At 42.5% G+C, this 19,139-nt stretch overlaps 1 protein-coding gene across 1 annotated transcript in view; it reads left to right on the plus strand.

Annotated features, from left to right (window-relative positions):
• The window catches only part of CDC42SE2 (CDC42 small effector 2), a 170,059-nt gene that overhangs the window by 129,501 nt on the left and 21,419 nt on the right, over positions 1–19,139 (plus strand). Inside the window, exon 3 of the mRNA XM_040354786.1 lies at positions 18,544–18,816. Coding sequence (XP_040210720.1) covers positions 18,763–18,816 — 54 coding nt within the window. The 5' untranslated portion in view covers positions 18,544–18,762. The remainder of the gene's footprint in view (positions 1–18,543; positions 18,817–19,139) is intronic.

The following is a 19,139-nucleotide window of genomic DNA, read 5'->3' on the forward strand; positions in this document are numbered from 1 at the left end:
ATGCATTTTTTTTGTCAAATGGCCCTTGAAAAACACACTTAAGCATGCCAAAAATTGTGGCAAAATCACGGGCGGTTTCGGCAGCCATTAGCTGCATCTTTGTTGCTTTCAGCACAAAGTTTATTTTCGCTGGCCAAAATTTCAGTGCAAATACTACGAAACTGAACACATTTTGAAAATTTTTAAATACAATTCCTTTTGGGGAAAAAAATTATTCAATCCTCGAATACTGATCATATGAAATTATTGATGAAAAACATTATCTGGCATGGCCAGTTTTAAAGAAGCCATGTCGTGAAGAAATCGTTGTATGATGCAAATGACAGTAGATCACCCCCGTTTTGGGATAACATTTTTTTTTTTTTTTTTTTAGATTATTTAAAATCTTATGTTGCAGAACAAGCTAGTTCGGAGGTAGATGTACCTGAATAAGGCCACATTCTACTGTAAAACTAGGTGTATTTCTTTATACGGCCTTTAGAAAAAAAGCATATTATACTTTTCTACCTACAGAGATTTAATGGAATGCTTTTTAACTTTTATAGGTTCTGTTAATAATTTAGCTATGGTTAGTCTGAGCTATTATTATAGGGAAAAGCTTCCTATGTATTTCTACATAAAATGTCACCTTCTCCGGTATCGCATTCGCTCAGTATGGGTTATGAAAGCAAACGGTGCCAGGCGCCTACTCACCTGGCACACACATTGTAGAAATGGCTCTGCAGATCCTAACCTGCCTTCCCTTCCGTTCTTGTTTTACACTTTCATTCTCGGTCTTTCAGTGGGTGAATGCATGGTGCTCTGTCATGCTAATGGATGCGTGTCGCTACAACAGTAGGCAAAGCACCATCACACAATGCTGCCACTCGCTGGTTGTTTAGTAGACATCACCGTTGTGCACATGTAGTTCCTGTAAACGGTAGTATGAATGGTTTCTGTAAATCACCTGACTAGAAGGAGACAGAGAAAATCTTCCACATCATTCCTCATATTAATGAATGTCTATTCCACTGCACTTTACTTTCCAAACCTAATTGACTCATATCGCACGTGACCAGGATATTGGGCTTAGTGGGGAAGACAAGGAATATAGGCTTCGTTTTATTTGCAAAAACATATTACTGCTAGGTTGCAATACAATCCTTTTTTTTTTTTTTTTTTTTTTTTTTTTTTTTTAGAAGCCATTGAAATTGAATGAAAGCCAGGATGCTAGCGTTTCCAGAAGGAGAATGGCAGTTTCCATACCTACAGATTTCCTTTCATCCTTTTCAGATCTGACACATTGAGTGCTTTAATTCCGTCTTCCTCTGTGAGCAGTAGAGAAGGTGGTGTTCAGACCCTAGGGACATGGCCTGATTTTTTTCATAGGCTTGCATTTAGGTCCATCCTTCAAATATGGCTAGCAGCAGCCATAAGTTTGTTTGCTGAAGCAGCACCATTTAAATGCCAGTAACAAGATTAGCACCACTAAAGTGGTAAGGATTAATCGCAAATTGATTTGCACTAAACTTTACCTTTTTGAAGGGTCAGTCCACCCAAAAACAATAGTTTAGATTTTGGTAGATGCTAAAGAGGGTAAACTACCTAATAGTAATGGGGCCTCCGCTGCCAAGATCTCTGTGCTTGAGTTCCCAGTAGTCTCTGTTTAAAGCTAACGTCAAATACGGCACCAGAGGCAGTACTTGCCATGAATGTGCCTGTGGCTGCTGTGTTCTGTTGAAATCTGAAATTGCCTGCCCTGGCAGCTGTGATCTTCCAGTGCTGCAGCGGTTATTTGAGCTGCTGCACTTGTAACAGGTACTCATCAAGTGCTGATAATGCCTGCCCTTTCCACCTCCTTGTTCAATTCAAAGAAGCAATAGTATTGGTTCCAACAAGAAAAAGCGTTCTGTGATTGGAGGAGGTGGACTTTTTATTTATCTGCCCACCCTCTATTCGTAGAGTGCTTTTTATGGTGAGAACCTGTGGTACAGTGCAATGAATGGAGATGGAAAGGGTGGGTTGAATCGGCACTCGACGAGTGTTGTGGGTTTAGCCACTCATTAACCAGGGCCAGAAGATCACTGCTGCTCAGGTATTCAGGTGCAGAGGACCCACCAGCAGGGGCGTTGCTAGTTGGCAAAAAGACCAGGGGGCTGCAGCCCGAAGTCTGGTTTTGTATGTGACGCAGGCTTTTTTTTTGGCTAGCATGTGACCTACCTGACCTACATACACTGACGGTAGTGACCTACATACACTGAACCTACATGACATACGCTGACCTACCTGCACTGACAGTAGTTACCGGCATACACTGACATTTACATACACATTATTACACTGTCTGACGATTCTGTCCTACCTCAGCTCAGCGGTGTCACAGCAGCAGGCAGTCATTCTGTCAGAGAGCCGAGGAGCCTGGCTGGAGTGGAGAGCCCAGGAGGAGAGGAGACCAGCCCTAGTGCTAAACAGGGATGTGGCGCCGGCGCAACAGCCGTATTGTAATTCCCGCCTTCTGGAGCCAGTGCAGCGCCTATGATGGACGTCCCGCGGTCGTGGCATTGGACCAGTGGGACGTCCATCATAGGCGTTGTGCAGGCTCCAGAAGGCGGGATCTGCTATGGGACTCGGCTACATTCGGCGACGCTCGGGGTCAGATCGATCCCGGCGCTTGCCACTCGCTCAAGGCTAATAATGCAGTCCTGCCACCGTGAGACTCTGGGCTTTACGTGGTCACATTCGGGGCTTCAGCTACGACTAGTCACCCCCTCCTGACGCCCCTGCCCACCAAAACACAGGATACTCCCTGAAGCTATTTTTACTAAACCTTAGCTTTAAAGCCTGGGGTCTCCAGTCTTATTATGGCTCTTGTATAGTGGGCCAATTAATCAGTATTTCAGGAGGTGGACGATGTTACAGGTTTTACTGTAAGATAAGATCTGAGGTTGTCTCTCTAGTAGCGATCTACAGGAATCTGAATTTTTAAATGTAGCCAGATCACTCAGAATTTGTGAAAGGTGTCAGTCGCCTTTGAGCTCTTGAACTGCTTGGGTCACACACCTTAGCGACCCAGTCCTAAGCTCCGTGACCACACCCCCGCACCTGATCGCCGCCGGTGTCCCATGATCGGTCACCGGAGCTGAAGAATGGGGAGAGGTGTGTGTAAACACACCTTCCCTGTTCTTCACTGTGGCAGTGTCATTGATCGTCTGTTCCCTGATATAGGGAAAGACGATCAATGACGTCCAGCCCCGCCCCCTACAGTTAGAAACACATATGAGGTCACACTTAACCCCTACAGTGCCCCACAGTGGTTAACTCCTAAACTGCAATTGTCCTTTTCACAGTAAACCGTGCATTTTTATATCACTTTTTGCTGTGAAAATGACAATGGTCCCAAAAATGTGTCAAAAGTGTCCGATGTGTCCGCCATAATGTCGCAATCACGAAAAAAATCGCTGATCACCACCATAAGTAGTACAAAAAAGATATTAATAAAAATGCAATAAAACTGTCCCCTATTTTGTAAACGCTATAATTTTTTTTTTACCAGTAATATGTAGAAGAATACGTATGGGCCTAAATTGAGGGAAAACATTTTTTTTATATATATATTTGGGGGATATTTATTATAGCAAAAAGTAAAAAATATTCACTATACAATCTGCTACTTGTGGTGACTCATGTTAATCCCCCCAGAATACTTGGGAGGGTGCATGTGGTCAGCACTGTCCAGACAGAGGGTCCGGGTTCCTGCAGCCTCATAGGACAGTCATAGAAGAATGAAAACTCCTCCTATAAGCTTTAACCAGGCACTGCTAGAAGTCACAAGACTACTATATACTGCTGATGAGAAAAGGTATTTAGCAGTTTATATTTACTAAAACTATTGCATTTCCATGTTCTGTGTACTATGGGAGACTGGAAATAATGAATGCAAGGTCCTGGGTTTAGTAACACTTTAAGCTCCTCGGTTGATGGTACAAAGACCCAGTTCATTTAAGTAGATGAGTCTCTTGGACCTCTCCTTTGTGCTTGCTATGTGGACTGGCCATGGGAACCTTTTCCCTTATCTGGTGGATGTCTTCATTCATAAAAAACATTAGTTAAGTAAGGAAGCTAAGCTAGCAACTTTTTAGCTTATTCCACAATATACTTACCCAAGTAGGTAATATAAGACCATTTATTATTAGCAAAAGGTGGAATTAGCCACCGTTTTTGACAGGCATACCTAAGTGGACAGCCATTGTTGAGCACTCTCTCCTCTCCCTTGCAGCTGCCACTGGCTAACAAGTGGGCTGAAAATAAGCAAGTATATGCATCTTGTTTAAAACATTTTTAAGGCTAGTTAGATTTATGCTGGAATTCCACTTTAGGTTCTTTTTCCACAGTGGAGTTGAAATGTGGTGACTTTTTCCCGCAGCCTGCTGCGCTGAAAAAAGTACTGCAAGCAGTGTTGTTAACTGACACCATAGGGAACAAGGTAAATGCCTAGTCTTTGCTTTGGGACTGTCCTTGGCAATGTTGCCCAATGTATCCCAACACAAATGGTGTCACTGGCCCCTTAATTGCTTAATTGCAGACTGCTTACTCCAGTGTTTCACTTACAGCAATATTTCTAGTCCCACAAGTGTCCTTTCAATGTAAACTGCAAAAATACTTTGGACCATCCATGATTACATTTTGTATAATTCAATAGTAGTTGTTAGAAATGTCAGTAAAATGTAAATGTTAAAAGTAAAATGTCAGTTTTACTGCTACAGGGAGGCCGCTGTGCATATATATACGTGATCCTGCACTTTCAGGTAGGGGACACAAATGTGATAATACACAGCGGGAGCCGATCAGCGGGTATCATGGACTTAATGTTCGCTATTCCTATGTAAACAAGGCAGATCGTCATTCTGACAGGAGGGAAGACAAAGATCCAGTGTCTGAAAATTTGGGAACTAGGGTCCATAGCTTCCCCTAGTAAAAGCACCTCCCATAGTTTAGAAAAACACCGGTCAGGCACACAATAAACACTTTGATCGTCCCTGATGTTAACCTCTTCCCAGCCAGTATCATTAGTAAAGTGACATTTTTTTTTTTTTTTTTTTTTTAGCACTGTATTAGTGTCACTGCTTCCCAAAAAGTGTCAGTGTCTGAATGTCTGCCGCTATATCGCAGTTGCTGATCTACACCATTACTATTAAAAAAAAAAGTAAATATGTAGCAGATTACATATTGGCCTAAATTCATGAAGGAATTTTTTTTTAATTGGATATGTTTTATAGCGAAGCGTAAAACATTTTTTTTATTTATTTTTTCAAAATTGTTTATAGCGCAGAAAATAAAAAGGCAGAGTTGATAAAATACCCCCAAAAAAATTTGCTCTATTTGTGGGGAAAAAAGGACATGCATTTTATTTTGGGTACAGTGTCGCATGACTGTGAAATACAGTACTCAGTTAAAGTAACGCAGTGTTGTGTCACACAAAATGGCCTGGTGAGGAAGAGGGGTAAATTTCAAAAGGTTAAGGATTACAGAGTGGAATTCATTTGTGTCTTTTTTATCTCCTTAGAGTTCAGCTTTAGGCTGCTTTCTCACTGAAGCGCCCGGGCTTCGGCGGTAAAACACTGCTATTTTTAGCGGCGCTTTACCATAGTTTTTGTGACGCTTTTCGGCCGCAAGCGGGCACTTTTAACCCCGCTATGGGACGAAAAAGGGTCAAAAGCGCCTGCAAACCGCCGCTACAGCAGCACTTTGCTGGCGGTTCAGCGGCACTGCCCATTGATTTCAATGGGCAGGAGTGCTTTAGGAGCGGTGAGTTCATCGCTCCAAAGAAGCTGCTGGCAGGACTTTTTCTGATGCCCTGCCAGCACACCGCTCCAGTGTAAAAGCTCTCTCTGTTTCAGGGCGCTTTGCAGGCACTATTTTTACCGCTATAGTGCCTGCAAAGCGCCACAGTGTGAAAGGGGTCTTATAAATGTTCCCTAATCATTAGATAGACAGCATGCAGCAAGTGAAGTTTTAACTATTTGGGTACAGCGGTGCACAACCTTGCAATTGTCAGTTAAAGTAACGCAGTGCCGTATCGCAAAAAAATGGTCTGGTCAGGAGGGGGGGGGGGGGGGTACATTTTCCGGAGGTCAGGTGGTTAAGCTGATCTGTGTTGGTCACCATTTACAGTGAAGGAAGCCATATTTGGTGGGCTACAAGAGAGGAAGCAGCTTATACGTTTAAGCCAAAGCAGAGACATGATTGTGGGATGACACAGTCTGTGGGTTCAGGCCCAGGTGTATGTAGTTCTTAGTGAATTGGAAATCTTAAAGCTAGTTGGTGGTTACAATGGCTGCCTCCTGCTCTTGGCTCAACTTATTACAATGCAAGGGTGATCTTCCTGAGCTACTGGCTGAGAGATTTTTTGCTCCTGTTTGCAGAGTAAGAGAATATCACATGGGAGAATTAGGATGGAATTTTCCTTGGGGACGTTCAATTGATTTTAGCTTTGGTATTTCATCTTGTGAGATGCAGCAGCTGGCTGTTAGGGGAATTCTTGGCTGGGAGGATGAGGTTAGATCAGGTTGAGCTTTGCTGTAACTGTACGATGCCTGTGCCACATGCATAGAAATGAAGGCAGCTTGGAACACATATTCATCTCAGTGACAGCAAATGTTCTCTCCGTCCAACAGGCTAATGATTAACCGTGACATTTCTGAATTCTGATTTACATACTGCTTCATGATGAAATCTGTGAATAATAAATCATAGTTTTTATCTTGGTGCAAAATTAAACGTAAATATCTCCTGTTATCATTCACACAGGGCATACAATACCATACACGCGTGCATGGCTGTGTCCAGATGTGCACCCCCATGCAGACAGACCCGATGATGTCAACTGGGACACAGCAGCTGCATGGACACAAGCCATTTGTCCCATTTGGGAACCTGCACCACACAGATTGACACTAATGGGACTGCACAGGAATGAATGGAACATCTGTGCGTCTCTGCATGAGCAAACAAGGCCCTGCATGGGTGTGCGATATTGTACACCTTGTGTTAATAAGGCTCTTTCACACTGAGGAGTTTTTCAAGCACTTTTGCATTAAAAAAAGCACTTCAAAAGCTCAAGAAAAATTCTTCCCTTTAAAATTAATGAATGTTTTCACACTGGGGTGGTGCACTGTGGTAAAAAAAAAATCATGCTTGCCGCATTTTTGGTGCATTTTTTGGGGAGTTTAATAAACTGCACTAAGAACGCTCCTCCCCATTGAAATGAATGAGAACCTTTTCAAAGAACGCCACTTACTATTTTTGGTGCAGTTTTTGAGTCCCGTGTCCTTTAAAAAAAAACGCGCTGCAAAATCGCTCCATTAACACACAGGCGTTTTACTGGCAGTTTTGACACAAACCCCTGTGAAAGTGCCCTTAGGCTCACTCCTACATGCAGCATCCCTTGTCACCTGTCTGAAAAATGATCTGATGTAGATTGCTTTTCAGAGGCATCGTACAGACAGCGAGGAGGTGACTTGTCATTTGAATGGGTTGTGTTTGTAGTTGGTATTGTCCAAGCAGTTGGGCCATAGCTGCCCTTGTATCCGAGCCATTATAGATTTAGGCCAACGCTGCCCATGTAAATGAGCCTTTATGGATTTACTCATATCAACCGATACTTTTCCAGTAGATCGGTGGATTCAGGCTGGTCTTTAATTGGTGGACTTGAAATGGTGTTAAAAAAAAAAAATGAAGTGTACTTTAGTCTGGGTTCACACTAGAGTTCCCACCTCAACTCTTTAAACCCGAACACATATGACTTACTCGGGTTATGAAGCGAGTTTAATGCAGATAAGGCTCAGAGTGAGTTTAATTACCACCTTAATCAGCCACAGAACCCGTGTAATGAATATGTGTTTTCGGTTTTAAAGGGATGAGGTGGCAACCCTAGTTCACACGGATGCAAATTAGATGTTTCCTCGCATTCAATTCGCATGACAGGAGAGTGTGGCTGGCTCTCAATGGAGCTAGTTCACGCAGCTTTGGGGGGGGGGGGAGCGCAGTGAAAAGTCTTGTGCGTCTTTGGCTCCGTTTCAGGTCCGGATTCAGGCAAAAATTCTGACCCGTTATTAACCTGAATCGGAGAACAGGGACGCACTGCAGCTATTGTGAACTCGGTCTTAAAGAATGCCTAGAGTTGGGGAAAGGAGTTCCGACACTGACACCAGGGCTTACCCAGGGTGGACTCCTGCAGTGTGGATCAGAGAATATACTCTAATGGGGTGGTGTGTCTTTGGGAGGTGCTCTCGCCTTGCCCTGAATGGGTAGTGACCCTTGTAAATAATACAGGCAGCCAACGTTTTAAAATCATTGCTTCTGTGTATACTTTGCAAATATATTTATTTGCTCAATACATATTCAACCTTTGCTTCTAGAACCAGAAAGTGTTCATCTAAATGCAGACCATATTCTTTATGCAGTTGCTAAAGCTGGTCATACACTGATCGAAATGTGGTTGGTTCAGCAGGAACCAACCAAATTTTTATTGTGATTTTTTTTTTTTTTTTTTTTCATTACGATCTTGACATTTCTATGCAGATAATTCTGCTCTGCTTAAGCCACAGCTGTCAAAAAATCCGGGCAGTCTGCCAAGTATCACAACATTCTTTATCAGTGGAACCAAGTATAAACATTGTAACAATTTGTCCTTTACTTCTTTGAGTAAATTGAGAAAGTGTAACCACTTAAACACTAAACCTTTTTCTGGCATTTGTTGGTTTCAAGTTAAAAACATTTATTTATTTTTTTGCTAGAAAATTACTTAGAACCCCCGAACATTATGTGTGTGTGTGTGTGTATGTGTATGTGTATGTGTGTGTATGTATATATATATATATATATATATATATATATATATATATATATATATATATATATATATATATATATATATATATAATTTTAGCAGAGACCCTAGAGCAGACCTGGGCAAACTACGGCCCGGCGGACCTTTTAATCCGGCGCCGCCGAAATCGCCGCAGCTGCTACATTAATCACTGCGGCGGGGAACATTACAGACAGCGTTCGTTTGAACAGCTGTTTTCCCCGCCGCGCATAGACACTCCCCCTTGGACGGATCTGTCCAATCGCGAGCAAGGGGGAGTCACATAGACACTCCCCATTGCTCACGATTGGACAGATCCGTCCAAGGGGGAGTGTCTATGCGCAGCGGGGAAAACAGCTGTTCCCCGCCGCGGTGATAACAGTAGGCAGGGCCGGTACAAGGCAGGGGCGGGAGGGGCGAGTGCTCCAGGCCAGAGCCGGCCCGTCCATGGGACCCAATGGGACCAGGCGGCACCTAGGAGGGAGCGGCAAATTCCGGCGGCAGATAAATAAAACACCAGTAAATTTGATATGCTCAAGTGTGACTAGCAACTGCTTGCAGATAAATAAATTGATAAATATGTATAATATAACGGCTATTGCATACTGATACATTTATTTATTTATTTATTTATTTATTTATTTTTTTTATTTTTTTCCACTTCAGACTCCACCCCATAGAGTGTGCATTATATGCTCATGTTCGGCGCACCTGCCCATTGCATCTCTATGTTGGTTTTGCATCATAAGTGTCGCTTCTTCTTGTGTGAAAATTTTTTATTTTTCTTTTTTTTTTTTTTCTTTTTTTTTTTTTTTTATTATATATATAAATATATATTATTGTTATTTATTAAATGTCACTCCTCATATTTCAGAGGCACAGAAGGATTACATTTTTATTTTATCCCCCCCTTCTCCTCCCCCCCCCCCATCCCCCCTATCTCACCTTAAACAATCTCCTATATCTCTAGTTCTTTCAAATTTTCTTCTAGTGTTTCTTTTAAGTGTCTACCCTTAATTTTTCTGCATAACTCCACGATTTCTTGAAAGTCCTCCATCTATCCCATTTCGTGATTTGTAAGATGTTATTACCCTCTATGCCCTCTTTTAATTCTTCCATTCTGTAAGTTTCTTCGACCGCATCTATCCACTCCCAAATTGAGGGGCACTCCAATTCTTGCCATCTCCTTGGAATAAGTCTCTTAGCGGCATTGAGTAGATGCGGTACAAGCGTTTTCCTGTAACTTTTTATACCTTCCTCCCCCCCATGGAATAGGATGACCCATGGGTCCATCTTTATCTTTTTCCCCGTGATCTCTTCCACACGGGCCAAGATTTTTTCCCAATACCTCTTAACCTTAGTACATCCCCACCAGATGTGTGCCATATTTCCTGGTGATCCACATCCCCTCCAACACTCTCCTGTCTGATCTTCTTTGAATTTTTTTAGCTTATCCAGGGTCATGTACCATCCGGATATGCATTTAAAACACATCTCCGCCGTTCGACTATCTACCGCAGAGGAGTGTGTCAGAGCCAACATTTTATCTATTGTGCCCTTGTCCCGTTGTGTTCCCAATTCCCTTTCCCATTTTTTAATGAATGGAGGTATATTCTGCTCATCCATCTTCAATAGAATTCTATATAGCTTTGAAGTAGTTCCTTTTGCTCTTTCCATGAAGCATATTTTTTCTAGATCTGTTAACTGGTCTCCCGCTCTCAGTGGGCCTGGTAGATCCTGGATAAAATGTTTAAGCTGCTGGTACCTCCATTCATTAATTTCCATTAAATTCTTTTTAGTTTTTAACTCGGGTAGTGTTATTATGTGACCCTCCCTTATTATGTCCCTTAGTTGTGCCGTGTCCTGTTTGATCCAATTCCCCCCGACTTGTGTTTTTCCTGGTGCAAAATAATCATTATTTTTCAGTGCTATAAAAGGTGAATTATATTCCTTCTCGATTTTTTTGTAGACATTATCCCATATTTTAAGTGCATTTTTTGTTATTTCATGTGCGTTTTTATCTAGTGTTCTAAATTGAGGAGGATTCCATATAATCTTGTCCAGCCTCGTCTGTGCTAACTCATTTTCTAAACTAACCCACCTTTTTTCTTTGTTGGCTCTGGCCCACTCCACCACCCTTGTCATTACCACTGCATCATAATATCCTTTGACGTCCGGTACCGCTAAGCCCCCCTTTTTTTTTGGTTGTTTTAGGGTCTGGAGTGATATCCTATGTTTCTTATTTCTCCAAATGTAATTCATAATTATTTTTTTTAGAGCGGAAAATAGTGTTCTCGGGAGGGCTATGGGGATCATCTGAAATTTATATAATATTTTAGGTAAGATAACCATTTTGCAATAATTGATTCGTCCTATCCATGATATTGCTCTATTTTCCACTCTTTTTGTTTCTGTCTTAATTTCATTTAATAGGGGGATGAAATTTATCTTATACATTTTTTTTATAGAGTTTGCTAACAGTATCCCTAGATATTTAAGTTCTTTAACCCAGGCGAACTGGTACTTCACTTTTAAGAATTGCTCTTCCAATTTACTTATATTTATACTCATAATCTCCGTTTTGGTGAGATTTATTTTGAAGTTCGAAATTTCCCCATAATCTCTACATAGATTTAAAAGGTTTGAGATTGATGTTTTGGGTTTGTCCAAATAGAAGAGGATGTCGTCCGCAAAGGCAGAAAGTTTGTATTCCTCCTCTCCCATTTTGACCCCTTTTATTTCTTTGCAGTTGCGTATCCTGGCCAGCAACGGCTCCAAAGAGAGCACAAACAGGAGTGGCGACAGAGGACACCCCTGCCTTGTACCATTTTTCATTGAGAAAGTTTGAGATAGACTGCCATTTATCTTTATTTTGGCAGTGGGAGACAAATAAAGGGCTGCGATCCAGTCTATCATTCTCTGTCCAAACCCCATGCCTCTCAGAGTCAGCAGCATAAGTCCCCAGTCTACTCTGTCAAACGCTTTTTCTGCGTCAATCGACAGAAGTAAACCTGGGGACCCTACTGCCTTCATTCTCTGGAGTAACAAGAGTGTTTTTACTCCATTGTCTCTACCCTCTCTACCCTGAACAAAGCCCGTTTGGTCCGGGTGTACCAGTTTTGTCATTTCCTGTCTAACTCTTCCGGCCAATACCTTTGCGTACAATTTTATATCAGTGTTCAGCAGAGATATCGGCCGGTACCCTGAACAGCTTCCTGTGTCTTTACCTTCCTTTGGAATAACGGTGATGGTTGCCTCTGATGCTTATTTACTTAATTTATACTCTCTTCCAAGTCCATTAAAGTACTGGCATAGTTTTGGTAGAAGGATCTCCTTGTATTTTTTATAATACATCACTGTGAAGCCGTCCGGGCCCGGGCTTTTTCCAGTTTCTGAACTTGTTAATGCTAGTTTAATTTCATTTTCTGTGATAGGCCTATCCATCCCTTCTGCCTCCGTTTGATCTATTTTTGATATTCCTGCTTCTTTTAAAAATGTTGTAATCTTGTTTTCTTTCTCCCCTTTTTGCCATTTCTTTTGTTCTACTGAATATAGTTTTTCATAGTATATTCTGAATGTTTCTGCAATATCTTTTGTTGTATGTAAGACCTTACCTTTTTCGTTTTTAATTTTGTCTATATAATTCCTAGATTTCTTTTTTTGTACCATCCGAGCAAGATGTTTGCTTGTTTTATTTCCCCACCTGTATCTTTCCCTTGCTATTGAGTTAAATTCCCTTTTTGTATCTTGATCTAAGAGTTCTTTAAGCTCATTTCGCTTGTTTACTAAGTTTAAATATAAGTCTTGTTGCTTTCCCATTTTCTTATGTTTTTGTTCAAGATTAAAAATCTCCTCTATAAGTTTTTCCCTTGTACTACTCTCTTCTTTCTTCTTCCTTGCTCCTTCAGAGATCAGGACCCCTCTTATCACCGCCTTATGGGCGTCCCAAAGTGTTGCTTTAGAGATTCCATCTATCTCATTTGTTTTAAAGTACTCTTCTAATTCTTTTTTAACCCTCAGGAAACTTTTCTCTTTGATTATTAGCTCTTCATTAAGTCTCCAGTTTTGATAGGGCTTTTGGTTCCCTGAGATATTTATGGATATGCTAATGGGGGCATGATCCGAAATCGTCATGGTTTCTATTCTTGTCTCGACCACCATCTCCAACATTCTATGGTCCACCAGTATGTGGTCGATCCGAGAATAACTACCATGGACCGGGGAAAAAAACGTGTAATCTCGTTGGCCTGGGTTAAAGATCCTCCATGTATCCACTAATTGATTTCTATACAAACTTTCCTTAACCTTTTTTAGTAGTATATCTTGGGTATCTGATGTCTGGTAGGTTTTATCTACTTTCGGGTCCATACAAAAGTTTAAGTCACCTCCCAGTAATAACTTTCCCCTCCTAAAATCTTTTAATTTCTCTAATATTCCCAACAGGTATTTCATCGGGGAGGTATTCGGAGCATATATATTTACAAGAGTGTATTCCTCCTCCTCCAGTTTTCCCCTTAAAAAGAGGAATCTCCCTTCCGGGTCTGTCATTCTATCTGTTAGAACAAACCGTGTCCCCTTCGCTATTCCAATTGCTATCCCTCTAGCTCTTTTTGAGATGGTATCTCCATAGTACCATCTGGGAAAGTCGGGGGAGTATATCTTTATGTTTGACCCCAATGTAAGATGGGTTTCTTGTAAGAAGGCAATGTCTGTCCTATACCTTTTCAACTCCTTTAATATCTTATGTCTCTTAGTAGGACTATTAAGGCCTTTGACGTTATAGGACAAACATTTAATCACTGGCATCTTTGTTTTCCTTTCTTCGAATTATGCTCTCTTCTGATTGTTTTGGTGAGATAGGGTTTCTTCCCTCCCTCAATCCCATCCCTCCCCTCCCTCCCGCCTCCCCCCTCCCTCCCTCCCTCCCATCCCCTCCCCTTCCAACCCATCCCTCCCTCCTTCCCATCTCCTCCCCCCTCCCTCCCTCCCTCCCATCCCCTCCCCCTCCAACCCATCCCTCCCTCCTTCTCATCTCCTCCCCCCTCCCTTCCCCCCCCCCCTATTTGGCCTATTAAAGGCCTCTGGACCATCTTCTAAGCCCTGGTCCCGATCGCTCTGGGCGGGGGTCTGAGATTGCCTCCCCCCTCTCCCGGTTTTCCAGCCGGAAAGGGGGGGGGGCGGGGACAAAGCCCCAGCCCGAGGTCAGCGGAAAGCCCGAGTCAGGGATAGAAAAGAGCATGTGAGGTAATGGCAAAAAAGTGGGTACACAAAAAAAGAAAAAAGAAAAGAAAAGAGAGAAGGGGCAACTAGGGAGAACAAGGTAGAGTGGACAGGGCGGGAGTTTCCATTCTCCCCCCTCTCCCTCTCGTCTCCGCCCCCCCCTTACCCCCAACCTGGTAGGTCAGGAACCTGGATATCTAATTTCCTACAAAATTCCCTTAAGTCCTCGGGAAATCTTAGTGTCGCAGATCTCCCTTCCTTTGTTCCAATTAGGCAAGCAGGGAACCCCCAGTTATATTTAATGTTCGAGTCTATCATCTGCTTTAGGAGTGGTTTTAACAACCATCTCCTTGCCAGGGTTTCTGGGGCCACATCCGTGAATATCTGCAGCTCCGTCCCTTCAAACACTATCGGGGGTTGTCCCCTCAGTTTCTTCCAAATTGCTTCTTTATCTTCATAAAATCTGAACCTTATTATGACATCTCTTGTTCGCTCGGGGGTCGCTCTTTTCGGGTTTCCCACTCGATGGACCCTTTCGATTCCAATTGGGTTGTCTATTGTTCTTTCCAGTATTGGGTTGAATATCTTCTGCGCTATTGGCCTGAGGTCCTCGTCCCTCTTCTCTGGTATGAATCTTATCCTTAAGTTTTGTCTCCGACTTTTATTTTCCTGGTCCTCCAATTTGTAGAGAATATGCCTCTGTTGTAATTGAATCTGATCCATCTGGGCTTTTAGTGCGCTTGATTCCTGTTCCTGTTTCTCTATTTGTTCTTCTGCTGTTTCGATTCTAGAGAGCATGTGGACAAAATCTGTCCGTAGATTCTGTATTTCTCCTTTTATCACGTTTTCCAGCCTTAACAACATCTCTGCCATTTCTCCCTTTGAGGGGGACTGAGTGTCTGCGCTTCGTTCATCCATCCTGCTACTCTCCAGTCTGCTTCCTGTAGGCCCCTCCTCTCTTGATTCTATAGATGTTTCTCTGGAGTTATCACTCTGGGGTTTCTTATTTTCAGCTTTTTTGACTTTGTTCGCTTGTTGTTGCTTTGTTACCCCCTGGGCCTCAGGGACTCGCGGACTTTCCCCTCTTGTCACAAATGGTCTTATTGAGCTTGTTGCTGTTGTATTACTTGGAGTAGTTGGGGGTCCCCCCCTTGTTGATCTACTCGTCATTCTGCTCATCTTAGTCTCCTTCCTTCTAATTCTCTTCCCCAGCTTGGCTTCCTATTCCCAACGGGTTAATAAAGAATCCAATGTCTGGTACTCTACCCAGTATGACCGGGTCTTATCCCCCTTCAAATTTGAATTTTCTTTGGTTTTCTTTCTCATTCACTCCCCCTGAGAAAAAATTGCTTAATATATCTTAATCTCTGCTCAGAAGGTTTATTTGACCGATATCTGAGGTCCCCAGCACAAAATAAAACAAACACCAAAAAGAAAGGAAAAAGGGAGAGAAGACCGAAAGGAATGGACATAAAAGGAGAGAAAGAAATAAAAAGATGAAAAAGGGAGAGTGAAGGCCAGAGCACAGATGCTTGTTTAACCCAATCAAAATTTGCGGTTCTCAGTAAGCGTCAGGTCACAAGCCAGAGTCATCAACAGAGTTCCATGAACCGGCAGAGTCGAAAGTATGGGTCAGAACACAGACATAAACCCAGGGTCAGGTTACGGGCAGAAGGAACTGACACCTGTTTAGCGATGATCCTGAGTCTTGTGGTGCTTTAAATAGACCATTGGGCGCCAATAAGGCTATTCAAATGTGCTTGCTCACTAACGCGCTACGGCTTACTTATATATGCTTATATGTGCACAAGCACGTGTAAATGCACGTATGGTCCTACACCGTTCTGTGGACCATTCTGACTGCATGCACATTTCTTTGAGCATAGAGATGAGTTGGATTTCCTTGACACCTTTCTACATTGCTGTCACAACATCATGGAGAGTAGGGCTATCTATGGACTTTGAGTGATCACCAATTGGTGTGGCTAGTTTAAGGGGGATTACCGTTTTTTTGTCAATGTTTATATTTTTCCCCTGTTGGGTTCTCTGACCACTTTTCTATAGATCTTCACCGTTCAATGACAAACAATATTGAATTGAATTAAGCTAGTGTACAGGTAGAGGCATTGGTAGTGTAAAAAAGGATTCTCAGCATTTGATGGTTCCTGACCCTTGAGTTACGCCTTATAGTTTACACTCCCAATAACTTAGGAAGCAACAAAACAGAGCAGGACAAAATTAGACATTTGGCACAACTTTAACAGCATTGACAGTTTCTTCTAAGACTCTCAATCCTCATCCCTTAGGGATTTCCTTTACCGCACCTCCTCCTCCTCCGAGTGCCTTTGAAGTACAAGCATAAAACAAATAAAAGCCGACCTTATCCTCTGTGATGGTGATATGGGTATGGGTGGGTGTATACGACCTGTCTCACGCTCCCTGCATGGTTTGAACCTCCCGCTGCACGTTCCGCTTGCCTCCTCCTCTCCCGTCTGTGTCTGGTTCTTTACCCGCTGTGAGCCCCAATGTGGCTACACAGCCTAGCGTGAAGCGGGTCAGGCTGGTCCGTCCCGTGCTGTGGTCCGTCCCCGCCGCTATGCTGCGGTAGTTTTCAGTGAGCAGACTTCCAGGAGACAGCGTGCGGCGTACGAATGGGAGCTGCCAGCTCCTGTCTTCATTTGGCGTGGTCCATCCTCATCCCCCAGCAACCTCCCAGCTCTTCACTCCCCCCACCTACGAGCGCGCCTCTTCCTCACGTGCACGTGCACGCCATGACCGCGACCATGATGCGATACTGATACATTTATAATAGATAATTGTGAGGTTATGTATGAAGTCGTGAAACAACTGTTGTATGTTAATGAGGAAGATATATTGTATGTTATCCATATTTCTGCTGTAAAATTACGTTTATTTTTGAAAAAAATTAGCTTGTAACAGTTAATTAATATGATAAAATGATGAACTATTAAAATCCCTTTTAACATTTTTGATAAATACATTGTACCAAAGGTCCCAAATAGAACAGTAAATGGTTGATAACATGAGTTATGTTACGTTGGTGGGCACCTAATGTTTGTTAGTCAATTTATCATGTTAGTGTTGATATCTAAATGCTCTGAGTAACAATACATTTATATGTATTACAGTTGCACTATACAAATCAATTGGCCTTTATATCACTTGGTATCCACTAGTCCTGTAACTGACAAAGTACTTTTTCATACTTTCTCGTTTTTTATATGCATGGAGGGGGCAACAATTCAGGACAGAAGTTGTCTTTTGAAATCATATTCACGCTTATCTTTCTAATTTGTGCACTTTCTTGAAGGCTCTTGTAAACGAGTCATATTTACATTCCTAAAAATCCACTGTGCAATCAAACACAGCCACTGTGCCATGCCATCAAACGCAGCCACTGTGCCATCAATTGTCGCCACTGTGCCTATCAAACGCAACCACTGTGCCATCACACGCAGCCACTGTGCCATCACATGCAGCCACTGTTTAATCAATTGTTATTGATTAAACAGTGGCTGCCTGTCCCCAGCGTCTGTCCCCCTCCTGTGTCATGTCCCCAGTGTCTGTCCCCCTCCTGTGTCATGTCCCCAGTGTCTGTCCCCCTCCTGTGTCATGTCCCCAGTGTCTGTCCCCCTCCTGTGTCATGTCCCCAGCGTCTGTCCCCCTCCTGTGTCATGTCCCCAGCCTCTGTCCCCCTCCTGTGTCATGTCCCCAGCCTCTGTCCCCCTCCTGTGTCATGTCCCCAGCCTCTGTCCCACTCCTGTGCCATGTCCCCAGCCTCTGTCCCCCTCCTGTGCCATGTCCCCAGCCTCTGTCCCCCTCCTGTGCCATGTCTATAACAAGTACTCGTACCAGTTGTCCAACAATGATATTTACTGCTTTTTATAAAGAAATACAATTGATTTTATGCAGTATTGAGTTTAGCCTTTTGGCCCGGCCCTCCAAAATATTTTTAGTTTCTCATGTGGCCCCATCGAAAAAATAATTGCCCACCCCTGCCCTAGAGGATAAAATGGTGGTTGTTGCAATATTTTATGTCACACTGTATTTGCGCAGCGGTCTTTCAAATGCAAAGTTTTTGGAAAAAATTACTTTAATAAATAACAATAAAAAAAAAAAAATAACCAGTAAAGTTAGCCCACATTTTTTTGTATAATGTGAAAGATTTTACGCCGCGAGAATCGGGATCTTTATTCTAAGTAAAAAATTGTGATTTCTCATTTTGGCCAGAATCGTGCAGCTCTAATGTAAGGGGAGGAAGGTTGTACGGAAGTCGATCTACCAACTGTTTTCTGTACATTTTTTCCCATTGGATTTTTCTTGCTCGATCAGTGCCGTCGGCTATAGGTTGTTCTGGTGTTACATGCGATCAGTTTAGATACCAATAGATCTCAAATGGGTGGTTCTTTCTATATGTTAAAAATGGTAATAAATGTTTTTATTTTATTATTTTTCAGATTTTCATCTGAATAGACTGCAACGTGCTTCCATCAATGCAGGCATCGCTCTTTGTGGATATACCTTCTCTGAGCACTTGACGTTTACAGGACATTTGCTTCAAGGACTTGTCTATTTATTGGATTTCCATCTCTGTATACAACCACTGGCCGCAGGAACTGTGTGCAGCAAGACTGTCACCATTTTGACCCCACACTAGCTTTTTTGGACTTTTAGCAATGAGTGAATTTTGGTTGTGTTTCAACTGCTGCATCGCAGAACAGCCGCAGCCCGTAAGTAGCATCCAAATGTTAATTTATTGGCCGTTCTGTTCCATGCTGAAATGAGCTAACTGGTTTAGACAGCATCCTTTTTGCTTTCAATTAGGTTTTGTAAGCAAATGTGTTAATGCTGTCAATCAATAGTGAAATCCATACTGATGACATACAGCTGTTGGCCAGGGGAAGGCCTGAAGCCAGTCGGTGGGAAGTGGAACTGCCCTATGCAAAGTAATAAGTCTTTGTCAGTGCGGTTAATCTTGTTATCCAGTGACTTGTGAAAAACACTGGTGTTTGGTAATAGCGTCTCTTATGTAAAGGTATATCCTCTTATCTTT

The sequence above is a fragment of the Rana temporaria genome, chromosome 1 (genome assembly GCF_905171775.1).
Source record: "Rana temporaria chromosome 1, aRanTem1.1, whole genome shotgun sequence".
Taxonomy (NCBI): Eukaryota; Metazoa; Chordata; class Amphibia; order Anura; family Ranidae; genus Rana; species Rana temporaria.